This window comes from Phalacrocorax aristotelis, chromosome 2 (assembly GCF_949628215.1).
Source record: "Phalacrocorax aristotelis chromosome 2, bGulAri2.1, whole genome shotgun sequence".
Taxonomy (NCBI): Eukaryota; Metazoa; Chordata; class Aves; order Suliformes; family Phalacrocoracidae; genus Phalacrocorax; species Phalacrocorax aristotelis.
In genome coordinates, this window is record NC_134277.1 from 167,731,183 (window position 1) to 167,747,311 (window position 16,129).

The 16,129-nt window shown below is 63.8% G+C and overlaps 3 protein-coding genes across 6 annotated transcripts in view; 2 read left to right on the forward strand and 1 right to left on the reverse strand.

Annotated features, from left to right (window-relative positions):
- The window catches only part of ARHGAP39 (Rho GTPase activating protein 39), a 155,755-nt gene extending 148,794 nt beyond the window's left edge, over positions 1-6,961 (forward strand). For 2 of the 3 annotated variants that reach the window (XM_075085990.1, XM_075085993.1), the window contains 4 exons: positions 2,630-2,829; positions 3,285-3,376; positions 3,475-3,644; positions 3,852-6,960. In XM_075085990.1, coding sequence (XP_074942091.1) covers positions 2,630-2,829; positions 3,285-3,376; positions 3,475-3,644; positions 3,852-4,046 — 657 coding nt within the window. In that variant the 3' untranslated portion in view covers positions 4,047-6,960. Of the gene's footprint in view, positions 1-2,629; positions 2,830-3,284; positions 3,377-3,474; positions 3,645-3,851 lie in introns of all 3 variants that reach the window. The other variant, XM_075085992.1, reaches the window with a different exon arrangement.
- On the reverse strand, positions 183-16,099 carry LRRC14 (leucine rich repeat containing 14). Of its 2 annotated transcripts, XR_012659339.1 has the most exons (5): positions 16,023-16,099; positions 15,085-15,432; positions 13,298-13,933; positions 11,415-13,043; positions 183-439 (listed from the first exon to the last, which is right to left on the reverse strand). XR_012659339.1 is itself a non-coding variant. In XM_075085998.1 (4 exons), exons 2-4 carry the CDS (start codon positions 15,411-15,413, stop codon positions 12,470-12,472), a joined length of 1,539 nt encoding a protein of 512 aa, XP_074942099.1. In that variant the 5' UTR covers positions 15,414-15,432; positions 15,976-16,043; the 3' UTR covers positions 12,211-12,469. The 2 variants fall into 2 exon arrangements, 1 of the variants encoding a protein (XP_074942099.1); XM_075085998.1 differs by lacking the exon at positions 183-439 and having other exon boundaries at positions 12,211-13,043; positions 15,976-16,043.
- On the forward strand, positions 9,979-12,075 carry C2H8orf82 (chromosome 2 C8orf82 homolog). Its single transcript, XM_075085999.1, has 3 exons — positions 9,979-10,119; positions 11,018-11,066; positions 11,463-12,075. The coding sequence occupies exons 1-3, from the start codon at positions 9,979-9,981 to the stop codon at positions 11,924-11,926; spliced, it is 654 nt and encodes a 217-aa protein (XP_074942100.1). The 3' UTR covers positions 11,927-12,075.
- Positions 16,100-16,129: the final 30 nt, after the last annotated feature.

Below are 16,129 nucleotides of genomic sequence, written 5' to 3' on the forward strand. Positions count from 1 at the left end.
AGTTCTGGGAGCAAAACTCCAGAGTAAAAGCATGCCAAGGATTAAAAAGGGTGCTCCAGCAGCTCCCATCTCCCCGGCTTTCAGGGGGCTGCCCTGCTGGAGACCCGCTCGTCCCAGCTCTCCATCAGCGCAGCAGCTCACCAAGCCGGACCCACCCCCAGATCCATCACTGCCATCAGGGCGGCGGCTGATTTATTTAATAAAACACCCAGGATAGGGATTCATTTACAACCTGGGGTGCTCTTCACGGCCTCACCACCATCACGGCTGCCTCAGTTTCCCCCTCCTCATTTCGTGGGGACAGAGAAGAGTCAGCGGGACCCCTCCTCAGTCCACGGCAGCTCGGCTCCTCCCGGCCACGTCTCCCAAGACAAGGTCCCAAGGTTGGAGGGGACGCGTCGCTCACCGGGCTCACCAAGGGCTCACTGATGGCTGTATCCTGCAAAGACAGGAGCAACTGAGGTCCTGGACCCCACCAGTGGCTCGAGGCATGGACGGGGTGGCTCCTTCTGCCGTTGGCTCTGTCCAAAGGGGAGATGCTGGACCAGATCCAGCTGGATCCTCTTCTACATCCCACCACACACACATCCATCGCATCCATCTTCTGCATCCCACCATGCATGTGTGATGCATCTGACTCTTCTCCATCCCACCACTTGCACAATGGCCGCATCCATCCCTTCATCCCCCCACGCCCACGTTGGCCGCATCCATCCCTTCATCCCGCCACGCCCACAATGGCCGCATCCATCCCTTCATCCCGCCACGCCCACAATGGCCGCATCCATCCCTTCATCCCCCCACGCCCACGTTGGCCGCATCCATCCCTTCATCCCGCCACGCCCACGTTGGCCGCATCCATCCCTTCATCCCCCCACGCCCACGTTGGCCGCATCCATCCCTTCATCCCCCCACGCCCACGTTGGCCGCATCCATCCCTTCATCCCGCCACGCCCACGTTGGCCGCATCCATCCCTTCATCCCCCCACGCCCACGTTGGCCGCATCCATCCCTTCATCCCGCCACACCCACGTTGGCCGCATCCATCCCTTCATCCCCCCACGCCCACGTTGGCCGCATCCATCCCTTCATCCCCCCACGCCCACGTTGGCCGCATCCATCCCTTCATCCCCCCACGCCCACGTTGGCCGCATCCATCCCTTCATCCCCCCACACCCACGTTGGCCGCATCCATCCCTTCATCCCGCCACGCCCACGTTGGCCGCATCCATCCCTTCATCCCCCCATGCCCACGTTGGCCGCATCCATCCCTTCATCCCGCCACGCCCACGTTGGCCGCATCCATCCCTTCATCCCGCCACACCCACGTTGGCCGCATCCATCCCTTCATCCCGCCACGCCCACAATGGCCGCATCCATCCCTTCATCCCGCCACGCCCACGTTGGCCGCATCCATCCCTTCATCCCGCCACGCCCACGTTGGCCGCATCCATCCCTTCATCCCGCCACGCCCACGTTGGCCGCATCCATCCCTTCATCCCCCCACGCCCACGTTGGCCGCATCCATCCCTTCATCCCGCCACGCCCACGTTGGCCGCATCCATCCCTTCATCCCCCCACGCCCACGTTGGCCGCATCCATCCCTTCATCCCGCCACACCCACGTTGGCCGCATCCATCCCTTCATCCCCCCACGCCCACGTTGGCCGCATCCATCCCTTCATCCCCCCACGCCCACGTTGGCCGCATCCATCCCTTCATCCCCCCATGCCCACGTTGGCCGCATCCATCCCTTCATCCCGCCACGCCCACGTTGGCCGCATCCATCCCTTCATCCCGCCACGCCCACGTTGGCCGCATCCATCCCTTCATCCCGCCACGCCCACGTTGGCCGCATCCATCCCTTCATCCCGCCACGCCCACGTTGGCCGCATCCATCCCTTCATCCCCCCACACCCACGTTGGCCGCATCCATCCCTTCATCCCGCCACGCCCACGTTGGCCGCATCCATCCCTTCATCCCCCCACGGACGCGTCCGCACCATCCGTCTCCTCTCCTGCATCCCACCACACCCACGCCCGCCCCGTCCATCCCACCATGCGCACGTCTCCTACGGGATGGTCAGCAGCGTCCCTCTGGGACCGAACCGCCAGCCCCGCCGGAGAGGGAGCCCGGAGGTTCCCCCTCGCCCCACACCGCACAGGATCCGGCGCCGGCCCCGGTGCCGGTGCACCCGCTTCAAGCAGGCAGGGATAAACCAACCACGGTGCCGGTGCTCTGCATTCCGGAAGCATCCCAGAGCCGTGGCTCATCCTCATCCCGACACGGCTCATCGGTGTAGATGCTCCGGCGTGGCCGTGACCCCGCGGCAGAGCGTGTGGGGTCCCACCGAGCACCATGGGGAGAGTCCCCGGGGCTGGATTTGCTTTCACATCAAGATGGTGGGTGGAGGCACCTGCCCGCCGGCCGCACTCCTGGCACGTGGTGCCGCTGGAAACCTTGGCCGAGCTGGCTGGAGTTGATCCACGGCTCCAACGCGATGGGCTCTGGACGTATCGCAACCAGCCCTGGCGCTCGGCCGTGGGGTGCTGGCGTTGAGCGGGACGCGGCTGCAGGGACACCGACCGCAGCGCCTGATCGCGCCGGTGGCCTCTCTTGTCTCTCGCAGGGCCTGAAGAAGCCAAACATCGAGGAGATCCGCCACGCCAAGAACGCCGTCTTCAACCCTTCCATGTTCGGCAGCTCCCTGCAGGACATCATCAACATGCAGAAGGAGCGGTACCCCGACCGGCAGCTGCCCTGGGTGCAGACCCGCCTCTCCGAGGAGGTCCTGGCGCTCAACGGGGACCAAACCGAGGGCATCTTCAGGTAAAACCCCCGACCGATGCAGGGAGACCCCCAGGATGGTGGTAGCCTTGACCTTCTCATGGAGGAAACCACGATGAGTCACCTCGTTACAGGACAGCTGTCCCCTTCCCTGTGTCCCCATGGGTGCCTTTCTCCTCCCATGGGGCAGAGAGCAGCCCCCCAACTTCTCCTTGCTCCAAGGCCGTTGGGATTGCTCCACAGCAGGGCCGTGCCCCTTCTTTGGTGCCCACCAGAGTCACGGCGGGGTCTCCCTGCAGCCGGGGTCTCCACACAGGTTGCTACATCCCTACGGGGCAGCAACCAGGCCCCAAAATGGCTCCACCCACAGCTGATGTCCTGTCTTGGCTCTCCTTGAGCCCCACATCCACCCAGGGGGCCCCCCAAAGCCTGAAGGGGGTGTTAGGCTGGTGGGTCCCCATCTTTTGTTTGAGGACCAACGGCTCTTCCCCCTGCAGAGTCCCCGGTGACATCGACGAGGTCAACGCGCTCAAGCTGCAGGTGGACCAGTGGAAGATCCCTACTGGCTTGGAGGACCCCCACGTTCCTGGTAGGACCCCAGGGCATTATGTGGGGTGCAGAATCAGGCCCCCCCACCCACCAGGTCTCACATCTCTCCATCTTCTCCACTCCCACCCCCAACCCCAGCCTCCCTGCTGAAGCTCTGGTACCGGGAGCTGGAGGAGCCGCTGATCCCCCACGAGTTTTACGAGCAGTGCATCACCCACTACGAGAACCCCGAGGCGGCCATCGCCGTCGTCCACTCTCTGCCCAGGATCAACAAAATGGTGCTGTGCTACCTCATCCGCTTCCTACAGGTACGGCCGGGACCCCTCTGCGCCCCCCCACCCCGCCCCGGGGCTACCTGGTTGTCTCTCTTGAGGTGGCTCTGGGTTCCCCAAGTTGCCGTGGGGGTCACCCGCGTGGTGACCCCCCCATCTCATCCAAGAACCAGGAGGTCCACGCGGTCCCTCCGCCCATGTCCCGCCACCCCCGTCACCGTCATCTTCCTCTTCCCACGCCAGGTGTTCGTGCAGCCGGCCAACGTGGCCGTCACCAAGATGGACGTCAATAACCTGGCCATGGTGATGGCCCCCAACTGCCTGCGCTGCCAGTCGGACGACCCGCGGATCATCTTCGAGAACACCCGCAAGGAGATGTCCTTCATCCGGGTGCTCATCCAGCACCTCGACACCAGCTTCATGGAGGGCGTCCTATAGCAGCCGCCACCGAGTCCCCCCGCCGTGAGCCCCCTCCCCTCCGACCCCACTCGGCCGAGGAGCACAAGCCGGACCCCGCAGAAGGAGGGTGCTGGGTGGCTCACGTCCCCCCCCTCTCCGCGCCGCAACACCCTGCCCGTCTCCATTCCCCCTCCGCCCGTCCTACCACGGGGCACGGCACCGTTCCCCACGCCCCACCCCGACCCTCCGGCCATCTCACTGCCCACCTCTTCGCCGGCCAGTGGGATCGGCCGCTCTTGGGGGGGGTCCCCAGGGACGGCAGCACCCACAGAGCCGGCGAGGAGCATCCCTGCTCCCCGGGGACGGGCGGCGTGGCCGTGGGTGACAGCAGGCAGCGGGTGACAACAGCGTGGGGGACAGGGGAGGCTGGGCAGGGAGTCAAACAGGTCCCCCCTCACATCTCCATTGGGGTTGGGCAGAGAGCAGAGCTGTGGGGCAGCCATGGGGCAGGGAGCGCCTCCAGGGCCGGTGCTGAGCTGAGCAGGCATCGAGCACCAGGAGAATGTGGCACATCGGGAACCAGAGCGACAAGTGTCCCGGTGCCAGGAGAGTCCCGGCCCGCAGGGAAGGAGGCCACAGGCGCAACCGGGACGCGTCTCGCGGCAGAGCTGGGTGCACCCACGGGTGGGTGCTGGGGGTCCCTTTGGGAGCTGCTGTGCCCCGGGTGGCTCGTTGCGGCCGGTTGACCATCCTGGGGTGCTGGAGGAGGTGGGCAGGCAGGTCGCTGCCCGCGCACGGCACGGCGCCCATCCTGGGCAGCGCACCAGACCCATCTCACCGCACGTCGGCACCACCGGGACCCGAAGGACCTGTCTTGGCACCCACTATGTCTGCTTGGCCCTGCTGGACCCATCACAGGGCCCACCATCTGCTCCTGGCTTTGAAAGACCCATCCTGGCACCTCTGCCTGGCCCTGCCCATCTCTTGGCACCCGCAATCTCTGCTTGGTCCTTCTGGGCCCATCTTGGTGCCCACCATAACCTCTTGCTCCTTCTGGACCCATCTTGGTGCCCACCATCACCTCCTCCTCCTGCTGGACCCATCTTGATGCCCACCATCACCTCCTCCTCCTGCTGGACCCATCTTAGTGCCCACCATAACCTCTTGCTCCTTCTGGACCCATCTTGGTGCCCACCATCACCTCCTCCTCCTGCTGGACCCATCTTGGTGCCCACCATCTCCTCCTCCTCCTGCTGGACCCATCTTGGTGCCCACCATCACCTCCTCCTCCTGCTGGACCCATCTTGGTGCCCACCATCACCTCCTCCTCCTGCTGGACCCATCTTGGTGCCCATCATCACCTCCTCCTCCTGCTGGACTCATCTTGGTGCCCCTCATCTCTGCTTGGTTTTCCTGGACCCATCATGGCATCTGTCATGTTCTTCTGGTGCTGCTGGAACCACCTTGGCACTCATCATGTCCTCCTGGTTCTCCTGGAACCACCTTGGTGCCCATCACCTCTGCATGGTTCCATCCAAAACATCTTGGTACCCATCATCTCCTGCTCCTGCTGGACCCATCTTGGTCCCCAACATCTTCTCCTGGACCCATCTTGGCATCCATCATCTCCTTCCACTCCTGCTGGACCTATCTTGGTTCCCATCACCTCTGCTTTGCCCTGCTGGACACATCTTGTCATCTGGCATGTCCTACTGGTCCTCCTGGACCCACCTTGGAGCCCATCATCTCCTCCTGGTCCTGCTCAAACCATCTTGACACGCATCATCTCTGCTTGGCCCTGCTGGACACATCTTGGCACCCACCATCTCCTCCTAGTCGTGCCCAACTCATCTTGGTGCCCATCATCTCTGCTTGACCCTACTGGACCCATCTTGGTGCCCCTCAGTTCTTCCTGCTCCTGGCCAACCCATCCTGACACCCATCATCTCCTCCTTCTGCTGGAGCCATCTTGGCACGCATCTCCTCCAGGTCCTGCGGGGCCCACCTTGGCACCCACCGTCTCCTCCAGGTCCTGCGGGGCCCATTTTGGCACCCACCATCTCCTCCAGGTCCTGCTGGGCCCACCTTGGCACCCAACATCTCCTCCAGGTCCTGCGGGGCCCATTTTGGCACCCACCGTCTCCTCCAGGTCCTGCAGGGCCCATTTTGGCACCCACCATCTCCTCCAGGTCCTGCGGGGCCCACCTTGGCACCCAACATCTCCTCCAGGTCCTGCTGGGCCCATTTTGGCACCCACCATCTCCTCCAGGTCCTGTGGGGCCCACCTTGGCACCCACCGTCTCCTCCAGGTCCTGCAGGGCCCATTTTGGCACCCACCATCTCCTCCAGGTCCTGCGGGGCCCACCTTGGCACCCACCATCTCCTCCAGGTCCTGCTGGGCCCACCTTGGCACCCACCATCTCCTCCAGGTCCTGCGGGGCCCACCTTGGCACCCACCATCTCCTCCAGGTCCTCCTGGGCCCACCTTGGCACCCACCATCTCCTCCAGGTCCTGCGGGGCCCATTTTGGCACCCACCATCTCCTCCAGGTCCTGCTGGGCCCACCTTGGCACCCACCATCTCCTCCAGGTCCTCCTGGGCCCACCTTGGCACCCACCATCTCCTCCAGGTCCTCCTGGGCCCACCTTGGCACCCACCATCTCCTCCAGGTCCTGCGGGGCCCACCCTGACCCCCACCCTCTCCTCCCAGACCCACCCCAGCACCCCCCTCCGCCCCATCCCCACCGCTGGAGCTGAAGGGTCCCCCTGGCAGCAGGAGGTGCCCCCCCCCCCCCCACGGCCACCCCCAAGTGCCTTCTGGGGGGGCACCCAAGGGGCACCCACCGTCAGGGGAGGGGCACCCACTGGGTGGGGGGGCGCACCCAGCAGAGGCTATAGATCTAGAGAGTTCTTCATTTAAACCCCCTAATTTTCAAGGCAGATGCTGTTTTCTCGGGGGGGGGGGGGTGTCCCCAAAATGAGGGTCCCCTGGGTGGGGGGTCCTTGGCGGGGGGGTCCCGGGAGGGGGGGCACCCAGCGCTACCTCCCAGCTCTGCTCACTGCCAGGCACGGGGGGGACCCGGGGGAGGGGGCTCCGGGGGGACCCCCATTTCCTCAACTTCTGTTTAATTAATTATTCCCCCCCCCCTCCAGATTTTAATTTTTTTCTTTATTTTTTCTCCTCTTTTCCCCCTTTTTTTTTTTTAGACTCAAGGTTTTATTTATTATTAAAAATATGAAAAATTATTAAAAAAAACAAAATTTAAATAACTACAAGGGACAAACCCGCCCCAGCCGCTGCGGGCCCCTCCCCCGCAGCGTGTGGGGGAGGGGGGGCAGGATCGGGCCCCCCCCCCGGGGCGGGGGGTGGGGTGAGAGGGGGGTGGGGGAGGGGTTGTCCCGCCAGCTGCCGAACTCTGTAACTGGGGGCGCGGGGACGTATAGAGGCGCCGCCCCGGCGTGTGAATAAAGCTACGTATGGATGGCGTTTCCTTGCTGCTCGTTCACTCTGGAGCGGATCAAGGGCACCGGGGCCCTGTAAGGCCTTATAGGGGCCATAGGGGCAGCCGCAAGGGCCTGGCTGCACCCCATGGGGGCTGCAGGGCCGTATAGGGGCCATGCAAGCTGTATAGGGACTGTACAAGCCCCGCCCATACCATACGGCCCCTATAGGGTGTATATGGTCATGTCCCACCGCGCAGGCTGTATAGGGACACCCCACCCGTGCCATAGGGCCTCTGTAGGGTGTATATGGTCGTGTCTCCCACCATACAGGCTGTATAGGGGCACCCCACCTGTGCCATATGGCCTCTATAGGGTGTATATGGTCATGTCCCCCGCTATACAGGCTGTGTAGAGTGCGTATAGGGCTCCCCCTGCAAGCAGTATAGGGTGTACCAGGCAGTATAGGGTCTATGCATACCGCCCAGGGGGGATGCACACAGGGCATATGGGGGTGTATAGGGGGTGCTGGGAGGTGTATAGGGGCAAAGAGGGTGTGTTTAGGAAGAGATGGGGAAGCACGGTGGTATATAGGGGTGCGTAGGCTGTGGCTGGCGTGTATATAGGGTATATAAAGGTCCCCAGGGGTACCTAAAGCTACACAGGGATGTATATAGGGGGATGTAAAGGTGCACAGGGGAGCTCGGGGAGTATAGAGGGTTTCTATAGGGGAGCACAGGGGTGAATGGGTGTATGTAGGTGTATATAGGGGTGTATAGGGGACACATAGGCAGTGCATGGGTGTCTGTAGGGGCAGGTGGGTCTATATAGGGGTTTATGGATGTCTATGGGGCACATAGGTAAGTATGGGGGTGGATGGGGCACATGGGTCTATATAGGCATGTGGGTGTGTCTATAGGGGTGTGTGGGTGTGTATAGTGGTGTAAGGGGTGTGTATAGGGGCACATGGGGGGTTATGGGTGTCCACAGAGACCAGTGAGTGTCCATAGGGGTGTGCAGGTGCATATGGGGCAGATGGGTGTCTGCAGGGGGCATGGGTATTTATGGGAGGGTCTGTAGGGGGTATGGGTGTCTATAGGGGAGAGGGTTGTATACAGGAGTGCAGAGGTGTGGGGGGGTGTATAGGGGTGCATGGGTGTCTATAGGTGTGGGCAGGTGCATATAGGGAGGACAGGTATCTACAGCGCAGGAGGGTGTCTCTAGGAGCAGGTGGGTGTGTATAGACAGTATGGGTGCCTATAGGACTGAATGGGTGTCTGTAGGGAATATGGGTGTCTATACGGTTGTATAGGTGTCTGTAGGGCTGGGTGGGTGCCTATAGGGGCTGTGAGTATCACTGGGGCAGGTGTCTATAGGGGCAAGTGGGTGTCCGTCTATAGGGCCTCGGGGTGTCTGTAGGGGCTCGGGATGCCTATAGGGGGTCCAGGAGTGGCTACAAGGGCTCAGAGTGTCTGTCTGTAGGGGCTTGGGGTGTCTGTAGGGTGTGCAGGGGTGTCCGTAGGGGCTCAGGGTGTCTGTAGGGGCTCGGAGGGGGGGTGTCTGTCTGTAGGGGTTCGGGGTGTCTATAGGGGCTCGGGGTGTCTGTAGGGTGTGCAGGGGTGTCTGTAGGGGCTTGGGGGGGTCTGTCTGTAGGGGTTCGGGGTGTCTATAGGGGCTGGGGGTGTCTGTAGGGTGTGCAGGGGTGTCCGTAGGGGCTCAGGGTGTCTGTAGGGGCTCGGAGGGGGGGTGTCTGTCTGTAGGGGTTCGGGGTGTCTATAGGGGCTCGGGGTGTCTGTAGGGTGTGCAGGGGTGTCTGTAGGGGCTTGGGGGGGTCTGTCTGTAGGGGTTCGGGGTGTCTATAGGGGCTGGGGGTGTCTGTAGGGTGTGCAGGGGTGTCTGTAGGGGCTTGGGGGGGGTCTGTCTGTAGGGGTTCGGGGTGTCTATAGGGGCTGGGGGTGTCTGTAGGGTGTGCGGGGGTGTCTGTAGGGGCTTGGGGGGGTCTGTCTGTAGGGGTTCGGGGTGTCTATAGGGGCTGGGGGTGTCTGTAGGGTGTGCAGGGGTGTCTGTAGGGGCTCGGGGGCGGTCTGTCTGTAGGGGTTCGGGGTGCCTGTAGGGTGTTCCGGGGTGTCTGTAGGGGTTCAGGGTGTTGTAGGGTGTGCAGGGGTGTTTATAGGGGCTTGGGGTGTCTGTAGGGTGTTCAGGGGTGTCTGTAGGGGCTCAGGGTGTCTGTAGGGGTTCGGGGTGTCTGTAGGGTGTGCACGGGTGTCTATAGGGACTGGGGGTGTCTGTAGGGTGTGCAGCGGTGTCCGTAGGGGCTCGGGGGGGTCCGTCTATAGGGGCGGGTCCCGCCCCCCCCGCGCTCCCCGGGGCCGGTTCCGCCCGGAGCGGTGCAACCGACGGACCGGCCCGGGCCGCTTCCGGTGTCCGCGTCCGCCGCCGCGTCCGGGCAGGTGCCGGGGCCGGGGCCGGGGGTGCCGCTGTCGGGGCCGGGGCCGGGGCCGGGGCCGGGGGTGCCGCTGTCGGGGCCGGGATGCGGCTGCTGCCGGCGCTGCGGGCGGGGCTGCGGGCCGGGGCGGGCGGGGCGGCGGGGCCCGGGCCCGGCTACCGGCAGGGGCAGCGCCCGGAGCCCCGCACCCGCGAGTACTTCTACTACATCGACCACCAGGGGCAGGTACGGGGGGGCCGGGGGATCCAGGGGAGCCGGGGGGATCCCGGGGATCCCCCCCCCCGCCCTTGGTCGGGCAGGGATGGGGAATCCCTGGCACCGGGGGTGGAGTGGGAGCAGCAGATCCCGGGGGAGATCCCAGATGGATCCAAAAAAAAGGGCCTAAATGGACTCGGGGCAGATCCTGACAGAGTCCAAACGGATCCCCGGTGGATCCTGGATGGATCCCAGGCAGATCCTGGACAGATCCCGGACAAACACAGGACAGACCTTGGGTGGATCCTGGACGGATCCCAGACAGATCCAGGGCAGACCCCAAAAGTAGCCCAGATGGACCCAGGACAGACCCCAGACAGACGCCAAACAGATCCTGGGGAGACCTCAGGTGGATCCTGGATGGATCTCTGGCAGACCCAGGAGAGACCCCCAAAAGATCCCAGATGGACCCAAGACAGATCCTGGGTAGATCCACCAAAACGACCCCAGACACACCCCAAACAGATCCCACATGGACCCCAGGAAGATCCCAGACAGATCCCAGAGGGATCCCAAACAAAACCAAGACAGATCCCCCAGGCAGATCCCTCAAAAAAACCCACAGATGGACTCAGGACAGATCCTGACGGACCCCGGACAGATCCCAGAGAGATCCCAAACATACCCCAGGTGGACCCTGGACAGATCCCAGAGAGATCCCAAACAGATCCCAGGCGGATCTCTGACAGATCCCAAATAAAACCCATGTGGATCCAAGACAGATCCTAGACAGATCCCGGACAGACCCAGGATGGCTCCTGGATGGACCCTGGGTGGATCCCAAAGGGATCCCGGACAGACCCTGGATCCTGCCGGGGGCTTCGGGATTTTGAGGCGCTTTTCCCCCCCCACCCCCACTTTTCCACAGCTTTTCCTGGATGACACCAAAGTCAAGAACTTCATCACCTGCTTCAAAGGTACCTGGAGCCCCCGGCTCTTCCCATCACGCTTAATCGGGATCAAATCATTAACTGGGACCCGATCCTTACAGGGGGCTGAGCCCTCGGCCGCGGGGTCGGGGCCAGCGGACACCCCTCAGCTCCGGCGCCTCTGTAGGTGACACAGCAGCCGCCAGGCGCCATTTGCATATTAATTACCTTATTAATTAAGCACCCCCCGCTATAAATAGCCCCCATTTGCGCTTCCTGGCGTGGAATTCCTCCCCAGGCGGCTGCTCCTCCCTCCGCCAGCCCCCTAAAAATGAGATCCCGCTAACGAACAGCCCCCCTCCCCGCTGCTAATTACCCCCCCGGCGGGTTAATTACCGGGGGGAGCAGCGAGCTGATCGTCCGTCCGTCCATCCGTCCCGGCAGACGTCGGGTTCCTCGCTTTCTTCTTCAAGCAGCTGGAACCGAACCGGAGCGGGCGTTACGAAGCCGAATTCCCTTTCCTTTCGCCTTGCGGTCGGGAACGGAATTTCCTCCGTTGCGACGATCGGCCCATCGTTTTCACCCAGCTCCTGCCGGGTTCCGGCGAAAACCACCGGCTCCTCTCCTACTGCGGCGGCGGCGAGCGCCTGGCCGTGCCCTTCCAGCCGGAGCTTTTGGTGGTTTTACCGGAAAACGGGCGGCTTTATCACCCGGCACCGGCGAAAGCGGGCGGCGTGGGGTTGGTACGTTCGGCTTTGGCGTTCGAGTGGAGCCCCTGTTTCGAGTACAGTCGGGGTCCGGCGCAACCCCCGACACATTTTATCTGGGAAGGGCGGCGTTACCGGCTCACCGAGGAATTATTGCCGCTGCTTCGCGCCGGCGGAACGGGCTGCGTCGTCACGGCGTGACGGCGATGAGCCGGCGACACCCCGCCACCCCCGCGCAACGGGGAAAACGGGTGGGGGAGCCCGATGGCAGCTCACCACGGAGCGGCCGGGACCCCCTCGTTAGTCCACGGGGAAAAAAAAAAAAAATGTATTAAAAGATCATAAACGGCGCGGCCGCGTTGTGCTGTTTGGTCACGCCGAGGTGCCGGGATTTGGGGGCGGAGCACGGGGTCTGCCGGTAAACGGCACCGCGGTTACGGTTCCTGCCGGGACGCCCCTCCCTCGGCACCTGCCAAACGGCAGCGATTTATTAATGGGTCTCCCGGTGTTAATTAAGCGGCACGGCCTGGAGGCCGAGGCGACCGTAGCCGGTGCGCTGTCCCGGTGACACAAGGCGCTGCCGGGTGTTATCGGTGGCACCGCGTTCTCCCAGTTGCAGCTGGTGCCGGTGGCACGGCGACACCAACAGGGAGACGCGCCGGGATGAGGAGGAAACACCAAATTTTGGGAGGAAAGAGGGGTTGGGGGACGGCGGCGAGGCGAGAGTGCCGAGCTTCGCCCGAGCTACAAGGCGAAGTAGTCGAGGGCGCCGTGCTGGGAGAGGCTGGCGGTCCAGACGGCATCGGCTCTGCCAGAGCTCGCCAGCATCCGGCACAGCTCGGCGCTGACGGCGGCGAAACGTTCCTCGTCTATGGCGTCCTCGAAGAGCCGGGCGGAGGTGGAGGGCGGCCAGGGCGGCTCCTGGCTGTAGCAATCCACGGGGTAAGGGTAAACGACGAGGCGTAAATCCGGGAGAACCACAGTTTTCCGTAACAAGACCTTGAGTCCCGGCGTGGAAAGGGGATTGCCGAAAAGTCCCAGGCAACGGAGGCGGCAGCAACGGCAGAGCGCCGGCAGCAGAGCCTCCAGCCGGGCATCTGTCAGCCGGCATTCCATGAGGTCCAGGTGGAGGAGCGAGGCCGAGGTCTCCTCCAGGAGAAGCCGGAGGGGTTGGAGAAGGTTTTCAGAGAAATCGTGGCCGCTCAGGTCCAATTTCCTCAGCGCCGAAACGTGGAAGCTTTGGGAAAGGAAGGCGAAGTCGCCAGGAAGGAGGGAGCAGAAGGCCAGCTCCAGGCTTTCCAGGGGAGCCTGCAGGTCGCTGCCGGGGTGGGGAGAGCGAACCGTGAGCCCCCCAAAGCCGTCACCGCGCGGGGCGTGAGCCGGGAGGGAGCCGGTGCCGGACTAAACCTCCTGGTAAAGCTTTAAGGCTAGGGATGGCTCCCCTATTCCCAAAGGAACCGCGGTGAACCCGCCCAGATCCCAAACCCTGCCCCGGCACAAGCTGGGACCCGTAAATTCCACCGCTGGGCATGAAAAGATCCGGTTGGGGACCGGCTCCACCGGGGAACTTACCCGAGAAGTTGCCTCAGCTTCCCCGAAAGCCTGGAGGAATCCAAGTTGAGCTCCTTGAGGCAGGGCAGCTTCCCCAGCTGCGCGGCAAGGCACCGGAGGCCGGCATCCGTCCCCGGCACGAGCCGCCGCACGTCGACGTTACTGTAGGGCAGCTTGAGGCTGAGGAGATCGGTGAATCTGGCGAGATGCGGCAAAACGGCGCAGAGACCGGCCAAGCCCAGGTTGTTGAAGCGCAGATCCACCCGCCGCACGCCGGCGGGTTCCAGCGACTCCAGCAAACTGACGGTGCCGGCGACGGAGAGCTCCTCGGCGTGGAAATCCCGGCATTTGAGGCGCAGGGGGCCGGCGGCGCCGGCGCGCAGGGCGTCCCGCAGGACGCCGAAGGACGTGCCGTTGACAAAGAGATCGGCGCGGACCTCGACACCGAGGGGTTGCGGCGGCGCCGAAGCGCCCGAGGGACCTTTACGCCGCTTTGAGCAGCGTTTCAGGCACTCGCTTTGGTGTTTGGAAACCTCGATGCAGGCTTTGGCCAATGCCACCGTGCCGGACCACAGGCTCATCCCCTCCGGGCCACGGTCGGTGTCATCGTCCTGGAGACCCGTCAAGTCCAGCACCCGCAGGCGGCAGCGTCTCTCGCTGGGTGAAAAAATGAGAATTTGGTGAATAAATGAGCAGGGAAATTGGGGAACCGAAACAACGGGGCGAGGGCCACGGTCACGTTTTCCTCCCGTGTCGCCGGCGCACCAAACGAGCCTGGCATGGCTTCCTCCTCTGCCGTGGCTGGAACTCGCAGCCACAGGGGGAGCGTCGTCGCCTCCGTCTGCCTGAGGAGGGTGAGGGAAGGGCTGTGGATGTGTCTGCCTGGGCTTCAGCAAAGCCTTTGACCCTGTCTCCCACAGCATCCTCCTAGAGCAGCTGGAGGCTCATGGCTTAGACAGGTGGTCTCTTCACTGGGTAAAAAAGTGTCTGGATGGCCGAGCCCAGAGAGTTGTGGTGAATGGAACTGAATCCAGTTGGCGTCCAGTCACGAGCAGGGTTCCCCAGGGCTCAGTGTTGGGGCCAGGCTTGTTTAATATCTTTATCAGTGATTTGGTTGAGAGGATTGCGTACGCCCTCAGTGAGTTTGCAGACGACACCAAGTTGGGCGGGAGTGTTGATCTGTTTGAGGGTGGGAAGGCTCTGCAGAGGATTCTGGACAGGCTGGATCAATGGGCTGAGGCCAGTTGCGTGAGGTTTAACAAAGCCAAGTGCCGGGTCCTGCCCTTGGGTCGCACCAACCCCAGGCAGCGCCCCAGGCCTGGGGCAGAGGGGCTGGGAAGTGCCCGGCGGAGAAGGCCCTGGGGGTGCTGGCTGACAGCCGGCTGGGCATGAGCCAGCAGTGCCCAGGTGGCCAAGGAGGCCACCAGCCCCCGGGCTTGTGTCAGCACTGGTGTGGCCAGCAGGAGCCGGGCAGGGATGGGGCCCCTGTGCTCGGCCCTGGGGAGGCCCCACCTCGAATGCTGGGCTCAGGTTTGGGCCCCTTGGGACAAGAAGGCCCTTGAGGGGCTGGAGCGTGTCCAGAGAAGGGCAGTGGGGCTGGGGCAGGGTCTGGAGCACAAGTGTGCTGGGGGGCGGCTGAGGGAGCTGGGGGGGTTTAGCCTGGAGAAGAAGAGGCTGAGAGGAGACCTTCTCGCTCTCTTGATGACTTGATGATCTTAGAGGTCTTTTCCAACCTTAATAATTCTATTCTATGACCCTCTGATTCGGCTCCCGCCCGTCCCAGGGGGGTTTGGCATCCCGGCACCCACCTGGTGCCGCGGCAGGGCTCCTCCAGCGCCCGGCAGAGATGTGCCACGACGGCCAGGATGACAGCCTGGACACACACCTTGCTGGGTTTCTCCCCGAGGAGCGGGTGACGATCGCGGTGACGGTTCCGGTGACCCAACAACCGCTGGAGGCTGAGGACGGGGAAGGGCCACGTCCCCACCAGATCCCGCAACGCCAGTGTCCGTCCGTCCAGGAAGGCGGCTTGGAAGAGGACGGGGTAGAGCTCGGCGGGGAGGAGGGCCATGGCGCGGCGGGCGGCGGGGCGGTGGCTCACCAGCCGGCGGGCGCAGAGGAAGACGAGGGAGTGCATGGCGCCCGGCGCCGAAGGGCTGCGGGGGGACAGACGGACACACGGACAGGCGGGAGGTGAGGGTGGGGCAGAGCGCTGGGGCACCTGTGGTTGGCCCCACAGCACAGGCTCCCTAATGCAGCACCCCCATCGCAGGAGCCCCCCATAGCCCCTCTAGATCCCCCCCAATAGACCCCCAAAACCCACCCACCCCCAAAGCCCCCCCACAGCTCCCCAGACCAAAAGGCCCCCCCAAACCCAAGCCCCCCATCACAGCTCCTCCAAAGCCTCCCCAAGACCCCCAACACAAGCCCCACAAAACCAAGCTCCCCCACGGTCCCCCCCAAACCCAGCCCCCCAAACCCAAGCCCCCCCATCACAGGGACATCGCCAAAGCCCTCCCAAACCTAAGCCCCCCCACAGCGCCCCCCAAGCCCCATCCCCCACAGTCCCTCCTAAAGCCCCCCCCAAACCCAAACCCCCCTCAAAGTCCCCCAAGCCCAAGCCCTCCCCATCACAGGGACACCCCCACAGCCCCCCAAACCCAAACTCCACCCAGACCCCCCAAAAGCCCCCCCTTTACCCCAAGCCCCCCGACCAGGGCGGCCCCTGCCGGCTCCGCCCACTCACCGCGCGCCCGTAGCCCCCCACTCTCCGCTGTGTCCGCTCCCGCCGCGCTTCCGGGCATGCGCGCTAACGCCCGGTCCCGCACCAATCAGAGAGCGCGACCCACCAGG